At 27.8% G+C, this 24,294-nt stretch overlaps 1 protein-coding gene across 1 annotated transcript in view; it reads right to left on the reverse strand.

Moving 5' to 3' along the window:
• LOC122532269 (ATP-dependent helicase brm-like) overlaps positions 1 to 20,156 on the reverse strand; it is a 34,909-nt gene extending 14,753 nt beyond the window's left edge. The window contains exons 1-2 of the mRNA XM_043660881.1: positions 20,003 to 20,156; positions 19,451 to 19,766 (exon numbers count right to left, since the gene is read on the reverse strand). Coding sequence (XP_043516816.1) covers positions 19,451 to 19,726 — 276 coding nt within the window. The 5' untranslated portion in view covers positions 19,727 to 19,766; positions 20,003 to 20,156. The remainder of the gene's footprint in view (positions 1 to 19,450; positions 19,767 to 20,002) is intronic.
• Positions 20,157 to 24,294: the final 4,138 nt, after the last annotated feature.

Consider the following 24,294-nt stretch of genomic DNA (forward strand, 5'->3'; position numbering starts at 1 on the left):
TCACATAAGAGACGAAGTTAAAAAAGAAAACAAGAAATAAAATAATAATAGTCAAAATTACACAAGATTAAGCCTGGAATTATATCGATCATATTACATGAGGAGAAGGAAGAAGGAAAAAACTGAAAATATGATAGAAAAATGAAGCATTTGTTTTTTCCAAACTTTGACAATAAATAAGGTAAAAGAAAAGGTGCTACTGCTTTAAAAATGTGTTAGCTGCAACATCTTCCGTAGAATATTGTCTTTTTCTGCAGCAAAAAGAGCTAAAGAAAAAAAAGGAAAAAGAAATTGTTCAGAATAAAATTGAAAAAAAAAAAACTGAAAGCAAAGTGATTGAAAAGAAAGATGAAAATGTTACAGCAGATGCTGAAAACAAATAAAAATGTGGAATATACAATGATTTATATAGTGATGCCGAAAATGAAAAGAGTGTAAGTTGTGACAAATGTTTTATATGATATAATTTAAAATAAATTCACAGACTAAATTTATACAAAAATTTATAATAAACCATTTATTTGTTCTCTATGTTCCTAATAAACTTTAATATTCTAGAAAAAGGGTTTCTATCGTATAGAAAAAAAGTTTAATACATTTTTTTCACTTATCTTCTGAAAATAAAAATTTATGTTTCGTTTTGTGATAATCTGATCAATTTTAATTCCTATATATCTAAGTACATAGATGGGCCGGAGGTAATGACTGATTCCCTCTTTTCGACCGCTTCTAGCTTCCGTGCGACTTAGGCCATCACTGATCACAAACATTCATTACAGTGGACATGCCAGCGTTAGTACCTAATTGAACTTTATCTACTGTAATCAGTCATTTGACCGATCGACAAATTAACGCTCTTTTATAAAATTACTGAATCTAAATTTTAGTTCTAAATAGAACTAAAGATAGCTGTAAATGAAACTATAAATGAAAACTTTGAAATATGTTCTGTTTCTGATCAGCAATACTACAAAAATTGTTACATTATCTGAAGGTGTCATTATTAGATGTGATAAGTAACCGACTTTCAGCTAACTTCTAAAATAATCTAAAATAAAATAAAATACCCTAAAATTCTTAGAATATGCTATCTATGACGAATATTTTTGCAACATTATAAACAGTAATAAAGACAGTATCATGAAAATCAGATGACAGTATTATTTTGAAAGCCTTAGAGAAAACAATGAAGTGTAAAAGTAATCAAGTTAGAAAAAGAGTGAAGAAATTTTATTTACTCAGCATCTAATTTTATGCATTATATTTTATACTGTTTTCTTTTATTTTTGATTCTGATTTTCTTTTATTATGACTGTATTATGACTGTATTTCTTTTATTATGATTGTATTTCAAATATGACAACTCGTTCAACAAAAAAGTTATTGAAAGAGATAACTAACTCTCTAACATAAAACAATCTAAAGGCACATCTTTAGAACACCTGGAAGAAAAAGCAACTCACATACGAAAGAGTGAGTTCTGTTTGCCGTTTAGATTTTCTACGATTTTCTACGGATTTTCTACAGAAGTTAAGAAACGTGCCCATCGATGTCGTATCGTATTTAAAAAAATGACGAAATTTACGTCAGGGTAACACATTTGACCTTTTGAAAAAACTAAATTAATTTCGAAAAAAAGTACGTATTACCTACGTACATATGTTACGCAGATGGTTGATGGAAACTCAAAAATAACTTTCTCTTGTCATAGATTTGTCTCTCTGACGATTTGTACAGAATGGTTGGCAATTTTCTACAAAAAATGACAATTAATTGCAATGCAAATAAAATATTAATGTAAATAAAATATTAAGATATTAGAAAAGGAAAAGGAGACAATGATTAAATGTTTTCATAAAGCCGATAGTAAATTTGACGACGCTTATAGACGTACACTTTGTTTATTTTTATCAGTTTTTTTATTTTATTTTATTTATATTAGCGGATAGCAGATGTCGGAGAAAGTCGTTTTCTCAGACATGCAATTAGGAGAATTTACGACTCACATGTCGCCTATGCTATTGAATTGTGAAGGCCAAGTTTATTTCTTAAAGACATCTGCACTCGAAGTTTTTAGTAATTCGGCCACAATAGTATTTCCGCGAAGCATCGTAAACCCTAAGTTTCCAAGGGCCAATCCAGACTTACGTTTGGAAAACACTTGGAGAGAAAACCCTGCTACACCGCCATAAATTAGGAAAATCGCGAAATTGCAATCCCACTCTCAGAAAAAGCGCGTTACGAACGCAAGGAGTAGGCGGCGCAATTTCATGAAAAAACCTAATCGGTTAAAATCCAGAAACGACTCGGCCAATTAGGGAGATGTCCGAGATGGGAACCGAGTTTTTCCAACAGCAGAAAAATGTGCAATAAATAAATAAAATTTATGTTACTATAAACTATAATGAATGTTCTATTATATTATTAAAAAATTAATCCAAATTTACAGATTGTTATAAACAATCGAAATTCACAACAATATTTTGAATAGCATGATGTCCGAATATTAATAAGAGTCACTGTACGTAGAAAATGAAAAATGTGTTTTCGTCAGGAAAGCGGTACCATACCGATATATACCGGTATTAAAACCGATTTCCCAAATACCGGTATACACAATATTTCGGTTTCAGTTTACCGGTATAATACCTAAACCTCAAAATATTTCGGTTTTCAGTCTCTGATTTTAAAGCATATTAAGAATATTACAACTCAAAAACAAATAATAGCTTGCAATGATGCATGTTCAAGTCAAAACCGTAACATTAAAATAGCACTAACATAAATGAAAATTGTTCAATCAACATTGAAATAGTAGATCATTTTGGTACCTGGCCATTCATCCAGGATGAGGAAAAAACCAGAATGATCGTGATTTTGTCTCGATAGAAATGAGAATAAGAAAAGCGAATTACTTATACATCCCTGAATATTATTATGAACTAACAGAACTGTGTAGAAAAAAAAATCCATTTTTGGTACAAAATTTTCTTGATTGAAAATATAATGGATTCAATTTTTAAATAATGCCCCATATTAGAGGCATAAAACTTGTTTAAATGATGCTGACGATTCCATGTTTTAGATCTTTCACTCAAAAAAAGCAGACCAAAAAAATACCAAAATATCCACTTATGTAATTCCATTATACACCACCATTAAAACAATAACAGAAGAAAAATACAAAGATTTACTACCTTATATCCCACCAATTTACCAAAAATATTTCACTCGACTCAAAATCTCATTTCCGAAGGATAAGGAGAAAATCAGAAATGATAAAAATTAATTATAAAATGTGAATTAATAGATTTGAATTAAATTTTTTTTTTGTAATAAAATTTGTTGTTTTTTATTGTTGCAAGTCAGTTTTAAGACATTGAGTTAATTTTGAAAATGATCTAAGTTATTTCAATGGTCTAAGTCATTTCTTTAAAAATCATATTTCCCTATAAGCTACGCACAAAATTTCATAATCATAATAAATTCTTATCTTACAAAACCAAATATTTCCTGAAATATTTTATTTCATACTGTAAAAATTTTTAATTCATTCGAACGCAAACCTTTAAATATCTCGAAGCGAAAAATATAAACTGTGACTTAAGCCACTTTTATAATCACGGGCACATATGAATATAAACATCATTAATGAACAATTATCGAAATATTCACAAAGCATAACTAAACAAAAATTTTTCAGCAGAATGATTCAAGTGTGCATAAATAAATAATAATAAAAATAATAAAAATTTATTTTTAGAGTTTTTTTCATAACCAGCAAGGTCCCCGAATTTAAATATTATTGAAAATTATTGGGGAATATCAGCAAGACATATATATTCTAAAAGAAAACAATTTAATAGTATCGATAAATTAAAAATGTGTTTGGAGAAGAAACGGAAATGTTTAAAATAAAAAACAATAAAAAATTTATATAAATTGTTGACAAAGAGAATGTTAGAAGTTATACAAAAAAAAGATAACACAACACGCTATTAATAAAAGATTACGTATTGACTTTTTGTAAAAAATACTATGCATCCTATAATTTAAGCAATTAAGACTGGAAATAAATATAATTTTTATTTTCGTAAATACTATAACTTTAAATAACTTGTGAAAGAACGGAAGAAGGAAAAATTGTTTTCTATAACACAGGTAATTCATGATAATTTCATATATATATATCATATGTTTCCTCATGAAGTGTATGTCTTTAGTGTAAATGTCAATGCATGCGAATACGAATGTTTGTTTATATGTATGTGCATGTGATTAGTAATCCTGTAACATTGAATGCATTGGACCAGCCATAGCTGATATGTTGGATACTTGACTGTCACAGATCCACACATGGACAGAATTCAAAATAATATTAGCAGTTTTTTGCAAATATCTTGAAAATTACTATTATATGTACAGGAAAAAGTTGTTTAAAATATTGATTTCCACAATATATTAAAAAATCATCAAAATCAGAGAGGAAATAGGTTTTCTACAACTTCACCGTTTCTCTCTATTTTCTTTCAGAATCTTCAATGTCATTATCGCTTCAGATTTCCTCTTTCTGACTGTATAAAAAACTGTAGTTTCTAGCTAACTCTGACTTGTAGAAAGCTTTTGCTTGTATTACATGCATATTATACGAAAGTCTCCGTTCCAACAGCTTCGATCACGTATCATTATTTCAGTCAAAACATTTTTTTTGAAAATGCCGGAAGGAATACTTGTCTCAAACATTGCACTATACACACATACGCATCAAATAATTAGTAATAATGTCCCAATTGAATTGTTTCATAACCGTTCCGTGCCTGATCAGATATTAAATTCTATCTTTTTTACTAATATTGGCTGTAGTATGGTATAACTCATTCATCAGAATAAGATGAAACTTTGAGGAGATACGGAAAAGGAATATAAAATTTTAACGGTGAGATATTAATAAAAATTTTTAGATATAATACATTGATGTTGCCTATACAATTAGATGAAGGTAGATATTTTATAAGATCATGTGGAGGCAATCCTATTTACTATAATTAATATTTGAAGAATTTGTAAAATATGCAAGTTTATAGCTCTTGAATTCATCTTTTTATATATAGTTCATAGATGACAAGATGACATTACTTTTTCCGATTGAATTCTTTTAGTAATAAAATAAAATTTTTTAAAATATATTGTAATAAAATACAGTCACTAAACTGCAAATAAATATTTATCAAATATCTCGAAAAACAAAACCGAATAGTGGTTACATATATAGAAAAAGATTACGTAAGATATTATCTTCTATAACATATTTAAAAATCATTGAAATCAGTAAGATAATATATTCTTTTCTATATATGTATGTAATTACTGATATATTCAAAATTGTTCAATAACAAATAGTAAATAAATGAGCTCTTTATGTATTCTATAATTATTTTATGTTAAACTTTAATAAATTCAAATTAAAACAAAATTAAATCTATGTCTTATAGAAATTTGAATTTTCATTTTATAAAGATACTCTAGTGAATTATAATTTTGCAATACTAAAATAAAATATTATGTTACTATATTAATTTATCATCTCAATGGAATATATTATTTTTTAAAAATATTTACAACTCTTATCCTAGAATTTTTTATTTTAAAGACATTACATATTTTTTAATAATATATGTATAACCATTAAATACTACATCAAATGTTAAATTTTCATTCAGAAAGATTTCATGATAGATTTCATTTCAGCATTTTTCTTCCATCTTATTTTTTTTCTCCATTCTAAACTATATAGACCTATCTCAATACAACACTAACCTCAATATTAATCTGATATATTAAATTAATAATAATATATAATTTAATAATTAATTAAATTACTAGTGAATATTGTGCTAATATAAAATATGAAGGAATCATGATATTGAAAAAAATTACATATATTATTATTGTTGCACATTAAAGATAAAGGACTGAGATGATTAAATCTCCGTGTAAGTAAAGGAATTGATTGGGATCTTGTTACAGAATATGATCAAAAGATAAAAGATGATTTAAAAACAATTATTAAAAATATATTCACAACATAAGTAATATGTTAAAAAAAGAAAACAGTGTTGTACAAAAAGGAAAATTAATTTTCAAATTTATTGATGAAAAAACAACTACAAAAACAATTTCTCTCTAAAAGTAACTGCTGAATCACCACAGATTATTAGATTCTATACATAAAACAACAAATTTCATCCACTGATTTTTTTTCACACATGCATCTCTTTAGCATTATTCATTAATAAATAAAAAATAGAATATAATTCATTAATGAAGAATTTTTTGAGTGAAGAGAAAGATCTCAATAATAATAAATTTAAATATAAGTACTTAATAAAGAAATGTCTTTGTATAAATATAATAGAATTGTAGATTTAAAAATGAAGATTATTTAAATTTCATTTGTTTAAATACCTGCAACATTTCCTTGAATAGAATCAGTTAGGTATCTCCATTATTTTTTGTTGAATAGAATCAGTTAGATATCTCCATTATTTTTTGTTTTACAAAAAAACTTCTGAGGACAAAGTTATACTATTTTAAGAAACAAACATAATGCTTGAAATATTTTTTTCAACTATCATTTATTTACAAGCTCTCAAGGTCATCGTTATTTTTTTTGTGATTACTCTATATTTTTATTTTTGGAAGAATGTGAAAAAACGAATTCAATGCTCTGTAGAACTATATCATTCTGATTATTTATTTTTGAAATATTCTGTCTGAATATATTTAGAATTTCTTTAAGCTTCATGCAATATCGCGAGTCACACACGCTGATTTACGTATTCATACCCAAACATAAACTGTACTCATATTGCAAACGATAATACAGTAGATGATCGCTTAGTTTTTGTTTTTCTTGCATTGCAGCAAATGGCTATTATTTTAAACACTTGGTAGACCCGAAACATCAATGAATTTCAAAGATTTTCTAATGATGAATGCTTATGAGTGTGCTGTGTGACTCGAAATACCATACGTGATGAGATGTCGGATGAAGTTTTCGGAACTTTCGAAAGGAATTCCAATTATATTCAAAAATAAATAATCGAAATAGTTCTATAGATACTTGAATTCGTTTTTTCGCGCTCTACAAGAATATGCAAAAATAAATATGGCTTAATTACAAAAAAAAATAACAATGATCTTGAGATCTTGTAAATAAATGATCATTGAAAAAAAATTTGTTTCTTAAATAAAATACATTACTATTACTATTTATTATTTAAAATAGTATGTATAACTTTGTCCTCGGAAAGTGTACAACAAAAAATAGCGGAAATATTTAAATGATTCCATCTTATATACAGGATGCGTCGAAATAACACAAAAAAAATATAAAATAAAATTTTTTTTATTTGAGGCTTTGTTTTCAAGAAAGTTGCTTTTGAAGATTTATCAAGTATTATCCGAATTGAACTAGTTTTAGATGTGAAAGGAAATAATAATTAACAGATTATTTTACATGCGAAAATAAGCAAACAATGTAGAACAAAATTTCTGTGTAAGATGCTTCGTTTTCGAGAGGATCGAGTTTGAAAATTTATCAAGTATATGTACATATACTTGCGCTTATTGAGAGTTGCATTTGTGTGTGCTTTTGTTTACTCTAGACGCTCGAATTAGGCCCGGTGCAGGAACAAGGAGTCTGAGGGCAGAGGTGCTTTGGAGGAACAGAGACACAAAGTTCTTTTGTTTCAAAAAAAAAAAAAATAAGAGAATATTATATCTCTGTTCTTTCAAAAGAATCGCTGTTGCGGTAATTTGCCATAAATCGGTTGTCTGCATCCGGCCTAACGTTAGCTGCTAATTGTTCTTATTTTATATAATAAATATAATAGATTTCATAAAATTAAAATTCTACCTTCCAAACAGAGAATTCTCGAAGCCAAGATTTTATATCTTTGGAGTTTCACATCTCACGTACTTCGAATTTTATTTCGATCGATGGTGTTAAATCTACCTTACCGATCTGATGTAATCGCGACATCTCGTGTTGGTTAACTGTTCAATTATTATGTATGTGGTATGTGTGTGTGTGTGTGTATGTAATATTTATATAAGCTCAAGCGTATTGACCTTACCCTATGTGTAATAAGAATCCGGACAGTAAACTTGTACCAATAGCGAAATATACGTATTAATTAAAAGTGAATAATTTCCTTTTATGAATTACAATCGATCCAACAGATGGCCATTTAAAACTAAATAAATATACGCTAGTCAATTATCAGTTGCCAATCAAAATAATTTTAAATGTGGTTAGTTAAAAATTATTTTTAAAAATAATGAAGTATAAATAGTTATGTACATGAAATGTATATTAATATTAAAACACGGATAAAGCTCTTTGTGATGTGTACATAGATGCATATATATAAAACAGAATTTTATATCCTGATTTCTTGCATCAGAAGGCATAGACAAGATATACAGGATATTTCGTCTAACTGTGTACAGTGAAATATCTCGGAATGTGTTAAAGCTACGAAAAAAATGTTTATACAAAAGCTATTCATGACCTATAATGTTGTACCATTTCTTTCAGTTAGTCCTAAATTATGGATGATGAGATGAGCGTATTACATCGTGCATCAGGTCGCGTCTGCATAAGATGACAGCGCCGAATGTCACGTAAACTAACGCAAATGTCATCGTTCTTAATTGGGACTAATTAGAAGAAATGGTACAACATTGGATTCGTATTGAAACCAGCTGTCGTAATACGAATAAGAAAATGTATGGTCTAGTTTAAAAAAAATCAAGTTGACCTTGAAATATCTTCCACCATTATATGAATGAAAAAATTGTTGATACTACATAAGACACCTTTTTATACTGAACAACTTCTGTATAAACACTTTTTTCGTAGCTTCAACCCATTTCGAGATATTTCACTGTACTCAGTTAGACGAAATGCTTTGTACATATTTTATATCCCGTCTGTGTTAGAGATACACTGTATAACAATCATTTTGTTTGACACAATTCTCAAATTCACCGTTATGTAAGCGTAGAGTTCGCTAAAAAAAACCAGTAATTTTTTTTCGTGGTCGGTATTTCATACCCTGAGACAAGAAACCCCATTTGATGTCCAGTCTATCCTAATTATTCAATGGCAGGATTGATTATAGTAGTACCGACGGTATTTTACGAATATTTCGGAAATTAAGGCTGAACAACAGTTAAATTTATAGGGAAAAATTATTTAGAATCATGCTCCTTATAATATATATCAAGCTTATTGAAATCAGTGAGAATATAAATAATTGTCCTGTCTTTTAATTTAAATTTCACTGAAAAAATTTAAATTAAATTAAATAGAAAAATTATTATATTAAAAATTTATAGCATTCATGGAATCAAATAATAACATACGTAGTATTGATTATTATAATTAATCTGTAGTTATAATTTTAGTTATGTTTAAATAATATAACAAATGGCCTGTTTGTTGATCACAGAAATACGATAAAATATGAATGTGATACGAAAAGCACAACGTAGGCATGGAGCACTTCTTTTTGAACAAAAAGAGTCGAGCGAGTTGAAAAACCGAGTTGTGAGAGTTATGAGAGACAGACAGAGAGAGAGAGAGAGAGAGAGTTGTTAAAAGTGAAAATTGTGTTGTTAAAAGAATTTATTTGAGTTGTTAATTCGTATTGTTTGAATGTTATTTGTCTTGTTTAATTATTTGTGGTTCTATTATCATTTTATTAAATAAACATTTATATTATATCTCTACATATATAAAATATCAATCATGGAAGTGACTGAAAGATATAATTGAGACATAATTGATGTGTTAGAATTATTCATCTGTCACTTCCACTTTCAAACCAAAAGTCCCTTTCCTATGTTGTACTTTATAATTTAATTAATAAATAAATTTGAGAAACGACAATCGAGATCGTCCGGTAGCTTAATCGACACGGTAAATAAAAAGTTATGAAAAAGTAAGGGAAGAGAAGTCAGAAATAAGCAAAAAATATAGAAATAGGAAAGGAAAAGAGGAGCCTTGCTTGGAGAAATAAGAAAGTGTGGAAAAGGGCAGTGAGAAAGATGAGAAAGACGAGAGTGACAGGCAAAGAGAAATGTGAGGTTCAGAAAAATCGGGCGCCAAGAGAGGACTAGGGTGAAAATGGTCTGGAAGGGGAGAGAAAAGAAAGGGGAGAATATTATGCATTTCTTTGAGTTGGATGACAGAGGGAGTCACAGGGTGGTTCACTCTCTGATTGCAAAAAAAAAAAGGAATAAATAAATCTAATTTTTTTTAATTATATTAATGTTATTTCTAAGTATCTTTTAAATAAAACTTATTTATCACTGATTGTACATATGCATCAAAGAACATAGTATGTGTATTACATATAAGTAGTACACAGTATGTAGCAGAAAAGAATATTATGTATTATATATGATGCACAGAACAGTGAACAAACACATCAATTATGTCTCATTGATGTTAGAATTATTCATTCCTTAATTATCATTTATAGAAAACAAGTATCCATTTTTGCTTTGCTATATTTATTATAATTTTTATTAAAAGTTACTCAAGTCGAAGTTCTTATTTATTTGTAGTATTGAAATTACCTTTATAAATGCTACAGAAGGAAGGAAGGCAGAGACGTCTGGTGGAAATAGTAGTGATGGGGACCGAATAAGAAAGGAAATATGACAAGGATAAATGACAAGGAGAAAACACGGGAGGATACAATGGAAAAAATGATGCAGAAATATGTAGCAGAAAGGAAGTTGAGAGTAGAAATAAAAGAGAAGAGAGAGGCATGGAAAGAAGAAAGAAGAGAGAAAGAAGAATGGGAGAAGGAGAGAAAACAACTAGAAAGAAGAATAAGAATAACCTTGGAGCTGAAAGAAGGAAAGGAAGGAAAGGGAAAGCAGGAAAAGAAATGTAACGATAAGGGGAGCGAAATGGGAGGAGAAGAAACAACGAAGGAGGTAAAAGATTTTATAAAGAAAAATTTAAAGGCGGAAGTAAGAATAGAAGCGGCATGAAAGATAGGAGATAAGAAAGGGGGAGAAATAGTAGTGGCAAAGCTAACGGACTGGAAAGTGAAAAGAGAGGTAATGTCAAAAAAGAAGAATTTAAAAGCCGAAGTTTACATAGAGGATAATCTGACAATGAAGCAAAGGGAAATACAAAGCAGACTAAGACAGATTGTAAGAAAGAAAAGGAAAGAGAGAAAAAAAGGCGATAGTTAGATATATGAAAATATGTGGAACAAAAATGGTATAAATGGAACGAATGCGAGGAATGCCTGGAAGAGGAAGAAGGGGCGGGGTCTTTAATTGACAAGGAGAGATCACAGTTGCTGGATCGTCGATTTTAATAAAATTTGGTATGTGGATTCTAAAGTAAAAATAATTTGACTATGTCAAAGCATTTCCGTTCAATACTCATTATTTACAGAGATATTTAATGTTTTAATCTTCTATCACAGCTACACATACTTCTTTTCTTAAAGTTGGAGGTAGTGATGTAGTAGTGAAGCTGTAGTATAATATATTCATACCCGGAAGTTTTAGGGTTCGAATCCTCCCACAGGAAGAACTCTTTTTTTATTATCTCTATTTTTGTTTTCTTTCTTTTCTTTGTTTTTTTTATATAGAATATTGTGGTTTATATTTTTATAATGTCCCTAGTTATATCACCATTATTACAATTTTATAATGTCCCTATTGTAGAATGCTATATGAACGAATGAATGAATGAATCTTTATTTCAGCCTTTAGGCCTAGAAATAGACCTCATTACTTACATTATTCTTTACATTTTATTTTCCCTTTTAATTCTCTTAGTTGTCAAGTGTTCTCTTATTTCTTTTCCCTTACATACTAGTATTGCCAGACTTTAACCCAAACTTTATACTATAAATAGACTAATTGGACTAATAGAAAATGATATATGCACAATGCCTTAACACTTAATATATTTCTCTTTGGTTCTGTATTTTCTTTACTCTAGTTGTGTCTCTATATTTGGTTTTCTGTTTCTTCTTCTCTCTTTTTCTTTTTCTATTTTTCTGAACCAGACCGTTTCACCATCACCCTCTCCCGCTAGGATCCTTTCCATGTTGAGACCGATTTCTTATAATTCTCTGCATTGTCTCCAGTGCTCAAACGTTCCTTCCTCCTTTTCACATAGCGGATATTCTCTCTCTGCTTCCTTTGCCCAAAACTTGTTGGCATTTTCAGTAGAACCGCATCTCGCTCTAGCCAATATTCTCTGCTCTCCGTTCCTTCTCCTTTCTCTTAAATATTTTGGCAAAGTTCCGGGTGTCAAGTATATCTTCTATTGTATCTGGTTTCCTTGATTTGGGTCCAGTGCATTTGTTTCTCCACCTCTATTTCTCTATTTCTTAGAACTTCGCCTGCCGGTTTTCCTTCTCTCCATAGTAAGTCTACGCCTTCCTGGCTGAAGCCGTATTTTTTAAAATGGTCCAACCTGTCCTTAAGATTTTCCTTATTTCCCTTCCCTGCTTTTCTTTCGTTTAAACACACTTGACAATGCTTTCTTCTCTATCCCTCTCTATTTTTTCTTCATACTCCATCGCTCTCCTTGCCTGCATTACTTTCATTTTTGTTCTGTTCGCTTCCTCCAATATTATATAATCAGGTTTATTCCTCTGTCTAGTCCTAGCGTCCATTTTATGTACTTTTTGTGTATCCTTTCGAGATCTCCTATCTCTTTCCATCCCCAAACTTCTTATAGAATGCTATAGAAATTTTACAAAATAATCATGAACTTTCGAACGTAGAGAAGACGCTATCAAAATTCATTCATTGATTCATAATCAATTATCTGCACCAGTTTTCAATGCAATAGTTAAATATTTCTGGTACGCAAGAAAATTAATATCTCATAAATTCATATTTTTCAATGTAAACCAAATGTGCTTTCCAAACGATGTAAGAAAGGCAAAGTGTTCGTGTAATAATATGAGAATTATAAAATGTTCATACTACCAGGTATACTTATGCTTTTCATACTTTTATGACGCTTATCATACTAGACATTGTAATATTCTTTTGCAAAATATTAGTTATTAAAAATTGTAATGTTCGACGTTATATTTTATATTAAAATTTTCTGATTTTAAATTAATAATTGGGGTTACTATAAAAATGTAAAATACAGTATTCTACATAAAAAAACAAGAGAACTTAAAAGAAAAAAAAAGAAAACAAAAGTAAAGATAGTACAAAAATATTCTTTCCCTGGGAGGATTCGAACCCTGAAATCTCCGGATATGAATTTACTACACTATCAGCTTCACTACTGCATTACTGCTTGCAAATTTAAAGAAGAGTATCAAGAGACAAGAGGAGCAATAGAGAGGAGGAACAGCTGGTAAGGGCAGTAGAAATGAACGGATGGTATATACTTAACGGAAACGTTAAGGGCGATGAAAAAAAGAGAATACACGTTCGTGGGCAGCACGGGGCACACAATAATCGACTACACAATAGTAAACACGGAAGGAATAGACAAGACAGAGGAGTTCAGAGTTTTAGAAAGAATAGAATCAGATCATATGCCACTATATAGCAAATTAGGATACAAGACAAAAAAAAAGAAAAGGGAAGGAGGGGAAGGAGGTGAAAAAAAGAATAAAATGGAATGAGAAAAGTATAAGAAAATACGATGAGATAACAAGAAAGAAGGAATACAAACGAGATTCTTTAGACGGAAGATGGAGAGAAATAAAAGAGGCAGTCGAAGGAGTAACAAAAGAGAGATGAAGAAAGAGAAACAAAGGTACAGGATATAAGAGATGGTGGGGATAGAGAATGCAGCAAGAATAAGAGAGTAAAAAGGCTACTTAAGAAATGGAAGGAGGATAAAGGGGAGAAAGAAACATATATGAAAAAGAGAGCGGAGTTCAGAAGAATGTGCGAAAGGAAACAAAGGGAGAAGACAGAGAAAGAATTAGAAAAAATCAAGAGAGCGAAGTCAGAAAAGGAAATCTGGGACTATATCACAGAGGAAGAAAGGAAAGAATGCCAGCCAGTGCAAGAATTAAAATCCAAGAATGGAGAAAGCACTTTATGGAACTTTTAAATGGATCGGAAAGCAAAAAGGAAAGGGAACAGATAAGGGGAGACAGAAGGTGAGCAAAGACTTAGGACAGAAAAGATAGAAAAGCAAGTGATGAAACTGAAGAAGGGAAAAGCAACGGGGGAAGATAATATCCCGAGCAAAGCATGGAAGTACACGAAAGAGCAGACGAAACAAAAAATAATGAAGCTAGTCAAAAAGGTTTGGGAAGGAGAAGGAATGCCGGTGGAATAGAGAGCAGAAATAATTTCACCCATATATAAAAAAGGGAACCGGGAGGCGGTAGAAAACTATAGAGGTGTGACATAGCTCAGTACCGCATATAAAATATATGCAATGACACTAAATGATAGAATCAAGAAAGAGATCGAAACTGCGAAAAAAGATACTGCCAGATACCCAAGCAGATTTCAGAAAGGGATGGGGGACAATAGATAACATATATATATTATAGCACGTGACAGAGAAAGCAATAGAGAAGAAGAAAGGAAAGCTGTACATCTTTTTCATAGATTTAAGGGCGGTATAATAAGGCCTTCGATAAAATAATCAGAGAAAAGCTATGGGAAACTATGGAAAAGGCAGATATAGGCTTAGAGAAATATACACAGAGACAAGGAATAAGATCAAGGCGGGTGAAGAGATGCCAAGAGAATTCTGGACAGAAGAAGGGGTGAGACAGGGATGTCCACTCAACCCCACACTATTTACAATTTTCATAGCGGACATAGAAGAAGAGTTTAAAAAGGGACAAGACGGGGGGGGGGGGGGGAAAAGTTTTGGTCACTCTCATACGCAGACGATATAGTCCTACTAGCAAACGAAGAAAAAGAGATGAAGGAAATAATGAGAAGGCTGCAGAAATATCTAGACGGAAAGAAGCCGGTACTAAATGAGAACAAGTCTAAGATGAAGGAAAAAGAAAGGGACATGAAATTGGAACGATAAGGCAATAGAACAAGTTACATAATTCACATATCTAGGGTACCGACTTAAGAATAACGGGAAGTACAATGAACACATAAAATATGTGGCAAAGAAAGCGAATGTGGCATGCATAGGGAATAGGAGAGAGAATGTTTAGAGACGATTATGGGAGAAGAATGAAGATTCGACAGTTTAATCGTGGGAATCCTGGCTTATGGAGAAGAAGTATGGAGATGGAAAAAGCGGAATTAGAGAAAATATGTTAAATGGACGTTAGGTCTGGACATCAGGACACCAGACTATATAATCATGGAGGAAACAAAAACATAGAAACTGAAGATTAGATTGGCAAAAAAAGCGATAAAATATGAAAGAAGAATAGAAAAAGAAAGAGAGAAAGGAATAGTCAAAGAATGCATAAAAGAAGGAAAGCAGGAAAAGAGAACCAAGAAAAAATAAAGGAAAGACAAGATCACCTCAAAACATGCGGTTTTAACCAGACAGGAGTAGAACAATTGTGGAGAGAAGAGAAATCAGCCGAGAAATTACTAAGGAAAAGAAAAGCGGAAATATAAAGACAAAGGCAGTGGAACAAAATTCAGAAGACGAGATACAATTAAAAGTATAAATATCTGGTAACAAGAGAACTACCAAAATACCTGAAGGAGAGAAAAAAAAATGGAGAACAGAAGATGATAGCCAGAGCAAGAAAATGCTAGCATCCTAGAAAATGGAAGTAAATTTTGGGCGAGCGAAGAAGAACAGAAATGTCAATTGTGCGAGGATGGAGAGGGAACAGAGCATTGGAAAGACTGTAGAGAGATAGAGACAACGAATGCAAGTCTGGAAAAGATACTGAGCGAAGAGGGCGGGAAAGAAGCAGTAAAATGGCTCAGGCGAATAGAAAGGAAAAAGATAAAGAGAGGTAGAGAGAAGAGAAACAAGAGATAATGCAGGCCTAGAAAGAAGAGAACAACAAAATAAACATGAAATAAAATGAAAAAATTAGGTTAAGATACTTAAGTAGACAAAAGAATAGCATAGTTAAGATAAATATAAGTATAGGATAAAGCAAAATAGGATACAAATATATTACATATAAAAATTTAGAATAAATGCAATGTGAAATGCGCAATATTAAGAGAAAGCAATATAAAAACCAAAGTCAATTTCAAGGCTAAAGAGGCTGAAATAAATATATACATACATACATACATACATATATACATACATACATACACGACAACATAGGAGACACGACCATATCTATGAGGTGGACATGATAAATAAATAATTATTAAAAAGCATTTAAAATATAAAAATTTTAAATATCATATGCCTAACTCTTAAATATTATATCATTGACTTTTCTTTTTTAAGCTCCACTATTGTGTAAAATTTTATCGAAAAATTAAAATTGCATGTTGTGATTTCTCCTTAGTTTTTGCAAATATCTTAATATTTATGGAAATATGTAATTCAACAATATAAATTGTAATTCAACAATATAATTACATTTGCTACGACTTAATTATTTCTTCGACTTAATTATTTCTTAAATCTTAATCTTATTTCATAGAATTTTAGGTGGGAAATTAGATTTAATATCATCAAGAATTACAACAATCATCATCAAATTGCTGACCAGCTAATTAATCTTTTTAAAAAGGTTAACATAAAAGATATTTAGAAATTTTAAAGTGTACGTACTATAATATTCATATAATATTCATAAAATTTTCCATTTAAATAACTATCAATAAAATAATTACAACATTAAGATCAACACTAATATCAACAATCAAATATACTAAATTTAATTGTAATTAATATTAAATTTAATTTTAATTAAATAATTTAATTTTAATTAAACTGTGGATTTTTATGCTAAGTGTTTTTCAATATATGATTAAAAAGACAGAACTTTGTAGAAAATTGTCTTACATATTATCATCATATTATTGAAAGCATTATTGTAGCATTTGAATATTTTATATAATTTTTTTGTACAATTTTATATTATGAAATTTTCTATAAGTACATAAAAAGTTATTAATAATTGTAAATACCTACAGTAGGTCACAAAAATGTTCGAATGCGTGCAAGAAATAACTGAAACAAGAGAGATATGTATGTTAAACTAAAATTTTACTATAACTGCTATCAGACAAGTATCAAGATATAATTTCAACATATAAAATTTAAAATTAATTGAATGATGTATGTAGAAATTTATTACACAAAAATACTGTAAGGAAATCACGAAAGTGTACGAACACGTAAAACTGAATGGGATAAATAATGTTTTGCTTCAGAAAATATAAATAATGGTAATTTCACATCATAGAGTAAATACTACATCGTTAGTGGGGCATCGCCGTGCTTATAGAAAATTGAAAATATCTTACTAATTATAGAGAAATGAAAATATACAAAAAAACAGATTATGTTGAAAATACAAGACAAAAAAGCCTATAGAAAAATTACCAAATAAAATGTTAAAAATTACCAAATTAATTACGTTATAAAAAAATAAAAAATTGGGGAAACAATAACGAACAAATATCATATAACTCAATTGAACAAGTTAAGTAAAAGAAAATAGAAGATTGTTATTCACGACAGAAGTAAAGATCCGACTATTTCAGCAATAAAACTTATTCTTAACAAATTATTAATAAATAATGAAATTTGGAAAAAGTGTCTATTATGTAGATAATAGACACTTAAAAGACACTTAAAACTATCTATATAAAGTATGAATTATGTCGCAGAATATTCCGGAAGAATAATTTTAATGGCAAAGTAGCCATTCATGAATAGAGATTAATAAAGTTAAACGATCAAAATTTGCAAAGGAATATGATAGAGATATAATAATAATAGAGAAGAAATAAATAAATAATAAACAATAATAATAATTTCTAGAACACTATAACTTTTTCCAATGACAGTAAATTCAATATTTATGAGTCGAATAGACATATATGTAAACAAGACCAAACATAGAAATGAATATTTACAATTTATGATCAATATAGTAAAACACGGTTTAAGGATGTATGGCAGTTATACTTGAAATTATGAAAATTATGTTCATAGAAGGAACTTTAAATAAAGTATTTACACATTTTAAAGAATAATTTAAGAAAAAGTGCTTCCAAATTAAGCCTGAAAATTTTTATTTTCAACAGAATAACGACCTTAAACATTAAGATAAGACTATACAAAAATAATTACTGTATAATACATCACATATACTAAAGATTAAAAAATTATGGTAGTAGTTCAAAAGAATAATTAAAACGAAAAATTTTAGAAAAATTTTAAATATTAAGTCCAACTTGATGCATAACACAAGTATAGGATATAGAAGAACCTTAAAATATTAAAAGGGTATTAAGTCCAAAGTGAACTTGATGTATAACACGGTTCTATAGAAGTAATTAAGGTAAAAGAAGAAATTAAATATTAATATAAAGTAAGATATAATTAATTTCTTCCATTCATACACTTTTGTGACCTCCTTACAATACATCTGTATTAACTTAAAATTTTATGTGTATTATCTTGATACTTGTATCTCATATCAATTATAGTACTATCTTGAAAGTTTAAGTCTTAACATATATAACTTTCTAACTATTTCAGTTACTTTTTGCATGTGTTCGAACACTTTTGTGAGCCAGTGTATATAAAATTACAAAGTATAATAAGTATTTCTTGTAATTAATATCACTTCAACATTAAGTAATATGAAATGTTCTTTTTTTTTTACTATAATATATTTTAAATATATTAAATACTTTAATACTTTAAATATGATAAATTTGGTATAATTTATAGCATATATTTAAAGTATAAATTTTTTTTAATACAGTTATGTATTAATGTTGTTATGCATTAATATAGTTTCTTGAAAACTGATATATTTTTGATATATTTTTTATATGAAAAATGTAGAGAATATTCTCTATCTCTGGAGAATTAAAAAAATGTAGAGAATATTCTCTTTCTCTATCTAGAGAATATTCTCTATCTCTTATATGAAAAATGTAGAGAATATTCTCTATCTCTTATATGAAAAATGTAGAGAATATTCTCTATCTCTTATATGAAAAATGTAGAGAATATTCTCTTTCTCTTATATGAAAAATGTAGAGAATATTCTCTACCTCTGGATTTAATTCTTGATCTATAATATTTTGAATAAGATTTCACAGCATAATACATAAATATAAAAATTCTTTTCTATTGTTTTAAAAATATGTTTTTATTTCCTAACCTATTAGAAAATTATTCTTTAAAATTTTTTTTATAAATTATAAAACACATTATTTCTATGTGAAAGAAAGATATACTCATTAATACTTATTTTATTCTTACCTGTGGGCCCATAGCAGATTGCATTTGTTGCGGATGTGATGGATAATTCTGCTGTTGTGGTGGAGGTTGTTGAGTTGATTGAGACATAGGTGGACCTCCAGGTGGCATTGGTGGACCAGTTTGATAGGCTTGTGTTGGACTATGAGGATGGTGCTGCGGTGGACCCATAGGGCTACCTTGAGGGTTAGAAGGTGATGGTGCCTGCTGAGGAGGGCCCATAGGACTTGGTGCTTGCGGTGGAGGCATAGGAGATGATTGTGGCGAAGGACTTGCCATACTGATGTTTCTAAACTTTTAAATATATAAAGTTCATCACCTAAAATATACAGAGAAAGAAACTATTATTAATAGAGATAATATTATTAATACCATATATTTATATTATTAAAAAACATTAATAATATAATGTGTTCTTGCATTAATACAATAATTTGTTTAAATATTCTCTTATTTAAAAACCTGATAATTCATTGTCTTTTTAAATCAAACTTGAAGATTCCATGCTATTACAAATATTTATTATACATAAAGAAAAATCATATCAGTACATACCATTACGAAATTTGTTTTGTCACAGAAGAAACGTTCATTTTAATCACAAATTAATTTCATTATAATAAATCTTACACTGATTTTAATATAAACGATTGATCAAATTTTATACTGATTTCAATATAACCGATCAACACTCGCTACCGGCCATTTTCTTAGTAGTTCTACTCGTAATACATTAGCAACGTCAGAAATCATGGCCGCTTGTCCAAAGTTATTTTCTACGCCAATGGTATTTATAAATCATATAAATTTGTATTTACCATAATTGATGAATATATTTGTACATTTAACAAGAATTAAACTATTCTTCTTGTCTAATATAAGTTTTAAAAAACTAAAATTTTTTATTAAAATCAACACCGTTGACACTAATTGATCAGAATTTTATCTTGCTAACTGAGCCTGATTATCTTCACCATTTCTTGAAAGTTTAGAAATGCTTCTATGATATGTATGTTAAATCCTAATATTTAATTATTTTTATGTAGATTATTTAAAATCAGCATTTCAAATTAGATTCGAATATCACTATTTTACTTTATTTTTCTATCCATTTCACATTGAGGCATTAACTATAGGAATTTTTGTTTAGGGATAAATTCATCTATGCAGTCATCAAAACAATAATCTGGAAACACAAACAGTAATCTATAATGAAATAATAGACTGTATATCATTATGTTATCTTTCTATAATGTTTAAATGTTTCTCAGCAAATTATATTTTTGTTACTGTATTATAAAATATTATATATTATTTAGATTTTTAAGTTTGCTATTGCATATAGTATTGAAAAAAAATGTTAGTAAATTTAAGGATTTATTTCTCTTTAAAAAAAAAATTCTTAACCTCTACAGAAATAATCTTTTTTTAATTTTTGACAAATTTGATTTTATAAAAATAAAATTATTAATAATAATTACTAAATTTACAAAATTTTTAATTATATTTCTAATGTATAATTTATTTTTTCTAAAATTTAAAAATTAAAAATTTATTATGAATGAATAATAGAATAAAATACTTTTATATTATTAAATGTAATTTAACATTTTGATAAAACAAATTAATTAAATTTATTAAAAATTTAAATTAAAATTTCGTGTTAAAATAAAAATATTTGATAAATTTGTAACTAACCAAATATAAGAATGTTCATGAGATATTAAAGTGGATACATACCATGAATCTGAAGGAAATTTACTAGGAAATGAGAACTAGGAAAATTTACTAGAAAATGGGAGCTAGGAAAACTTACTAGATTAATTTACTAAGAAATACTACTTTCAATTGTTGGAATAGGAAACATAAACATAAACATGAACATGAAACACATATAAGAAACATAAACATAAACATGAACATGAAATACATATATGAAACATAAACATAAACATGAACATGAAATAGGAAAATTTACTAGAAATGGAAACTAGGAAAATTTACTAGAAAATGAGGGCTAGGGAAATTTACTAGATTAATTTACTAAGGAATTTACTAAGAAATACTACTTTCAATTGTTGGAATAGGAAACATAAACATAAACATGAACATGAACATGAAACACATATAAGAAACATAAACATAAACATGAACATGAAATACACATATGAAACATAAACATAAACATGAACATGAAATAGGAAAATTTACTAGAAATAGGAACTAGGAAAATTTACTAGAAATGGGAGCTAGGGAAATTTACTAGATTAATTTACTAAGAAATTTACTAAGAAATAATACTTTCAATTGTTGGAATAGGAAACATAAACATAAACATGAACATGAAATACATATATGAAACATAAACATAAACATGAACATGAAATACATATATGAAACATAAACATAAACATGAACATGAAATACATATATGAAACATAAACATAAACATGAACATGAAATACATATATGAAACATAAACATAAACATGAACATGAAATACATATATGAAACATAAACATAAACATGAACATGAAATACATATATGAAACATAAACATAAACATAAACAAACATAAACAAACATAAACATGAAATACATATATGAAAAAAAAGATGAAGGTAACCTATTAGGCAAATTAAATAAAAAGGGGATATCTAGAAAAAAAAGATCATCAGAAGTGATTCTCAAACAAGAAGGAATGTTGCAGCTTTCAATAAAATATGTAAAGAAAAACAAAAAAAAATATTAGAAGAAAGTAAAGAAATATGCCAAAATACACTATAATTAAAAAAAAAAAAATATGAAGAAAGTAAAAAAATTAAGGAGCAGCAAAATTATAAAAAACTAAAGATGATTTGGTAAATTGAAACTCAAATGTACAAATAATAGGGAATAAGAGAATTAATTAATTAATTGTTTCAATATTTGTTGAAAAGTTTTATATTATCCATAGTTTTATATAGTTATAATAATTGAGAGTTAATAGTTTGTAAAATTTTATCTATAAATTATAATGTAGCAGATATAAATCAAACCTAAAAAAATAGATTAAGATTAAAAGCAATATAGTAAAAGATATATTTTGTTAAATATTTGTTTTATATTTTTATACTTTTATATGACAAATAATTAATAGAATATATATAACTTAATTAAATATAAGGAACAATAATACAATAGGAAAAGATAATATAATAAAAACATAATTTAAATAAAAAGAAAAATTTAATAAACTCAAATACAAAATTTCAATTTTTCATTAAAAGATAACAAATATCAAAGATAAAGTAATGATTAGAAAATAATTGGATAATAGTTTGAAGCATTCTTTGATTAAAATGTTATTGGCTTGTAATTAAAGAATAATTAATTAAAACTATATTAAATTTATTCAATATTTAAATTATAAACACTTTACAGTTACACTTATTTAATTTGAAATACTTCTTCAATTTTATATTTAATTAAAATGAATTAATCATTCATTGCAATGAATTGATCATAATAATAAATTTATTATAAAATTGGTATATTCCTAACAAAGTCATGTTTCATCAACACATAGACGTACATATGTACAAGATGGAAAGAAAACTTTGTCCGTTGAATTCTACACCTTCGATTTGATATACATATAGACAAGAACCTGCCACAAAATTGACCCCGCGGTCAGAATCGCTATTAGCACGCATGTGTCCACAGCATTAAATGATTAAGAAACTTTTTACTATTTTTCAAGAGAACTATTAGGTTGCCATTCATGGTTCCTGGGAAAAATTTCACTTTCATGATACAATACAAAAAGAAAAAAAATATTTTGACCTTAAAATTCAATTTTATGGCAAGTTCTTTACATATATTTCCATCAAATCGAATTCATCTATGATAGCCACGGACAAACTTTTCTTTCCACTCTCTATTAATCTTAACATATAAATTACCAAAAATAATGAAACTATTTTGCAAAAAATTGTTATTAAAATTTTTCATCGTGAATATTTTTATACTGCAATTAATTTTTGAATGGCAAACATTAACTGTTATTTGACTAATCAAAGTTTATATTAAGGTACATACATACATATGGTGATACTAAACATGATAAATATTCGATAAAAAATTAAAAGCAATGAATAAATAAATTTAAACATTGAAAATGTATGTAATATATCAAATGATATTTATTTTTTATATTATCTTTTGATTAAAATGCAATAAACTATTCATTTTTAATAAAAATAAAAGGGAATAGAAATTAGTATTAATAGAATTATAAGTTTCTGGATGCCTGACAATAATCAGCAGTATTATCAAAAATTAAATTTTCGATAAGTCGATTTTTTGAAAAGTTTCCATATTTGAAATATGTGAAAATTAATTTTTCTTAATATATTAGTTTTCTGATAACCTATATGTTTCACTATACTAAATACGAAATAAATACGAACATGAGGTTAACTTTAATATTTTTATGTTTTAATAAAAATAAAAATAAGTTTCATATATATATTATATGTTACAAAATGTTGTTAGAAATATGTCCAAAAATTGTACTTACATTATATATCACTTAATATTAACTTTTAATAATAACTTTTACTATCAATTTTTTAAAAATTATACTTAAACAATTATACTGTAAACATTTTTTGAACATAATTATGCTAATGTAAAAATTATAAGAAATTTATTTATTTTATTGAAAAATATGATAATATTGTTGACCTAAACAAAACAATAATGTATTTTTGTATAAACATTAAAAATTTCCGACATTTTTTGATAAGTCTTGATCTAATGTAAGAATTATTTGAAATTTGGAAAATACATCTTTACTGATTATA

The sequence above is a fragment of the Frieseomelitta varia genome, unplaced genomic scaffold (genome assembly GCF_011392965.1).
Source record: "Frieseomelitta varia isolate USP_RPSP 00005682 unplaced genomic scaffold, Fvar_1.2 scaffold_446, whole genome shotgun sequence".
Taxonomy (NCBI): domain Eukaryota; kingdom Metazoa; phylum Arthropoda; class Insecta; order Hymenoptera; family Apidae; genus Frieseomelitta; species Frieseomelitta varia.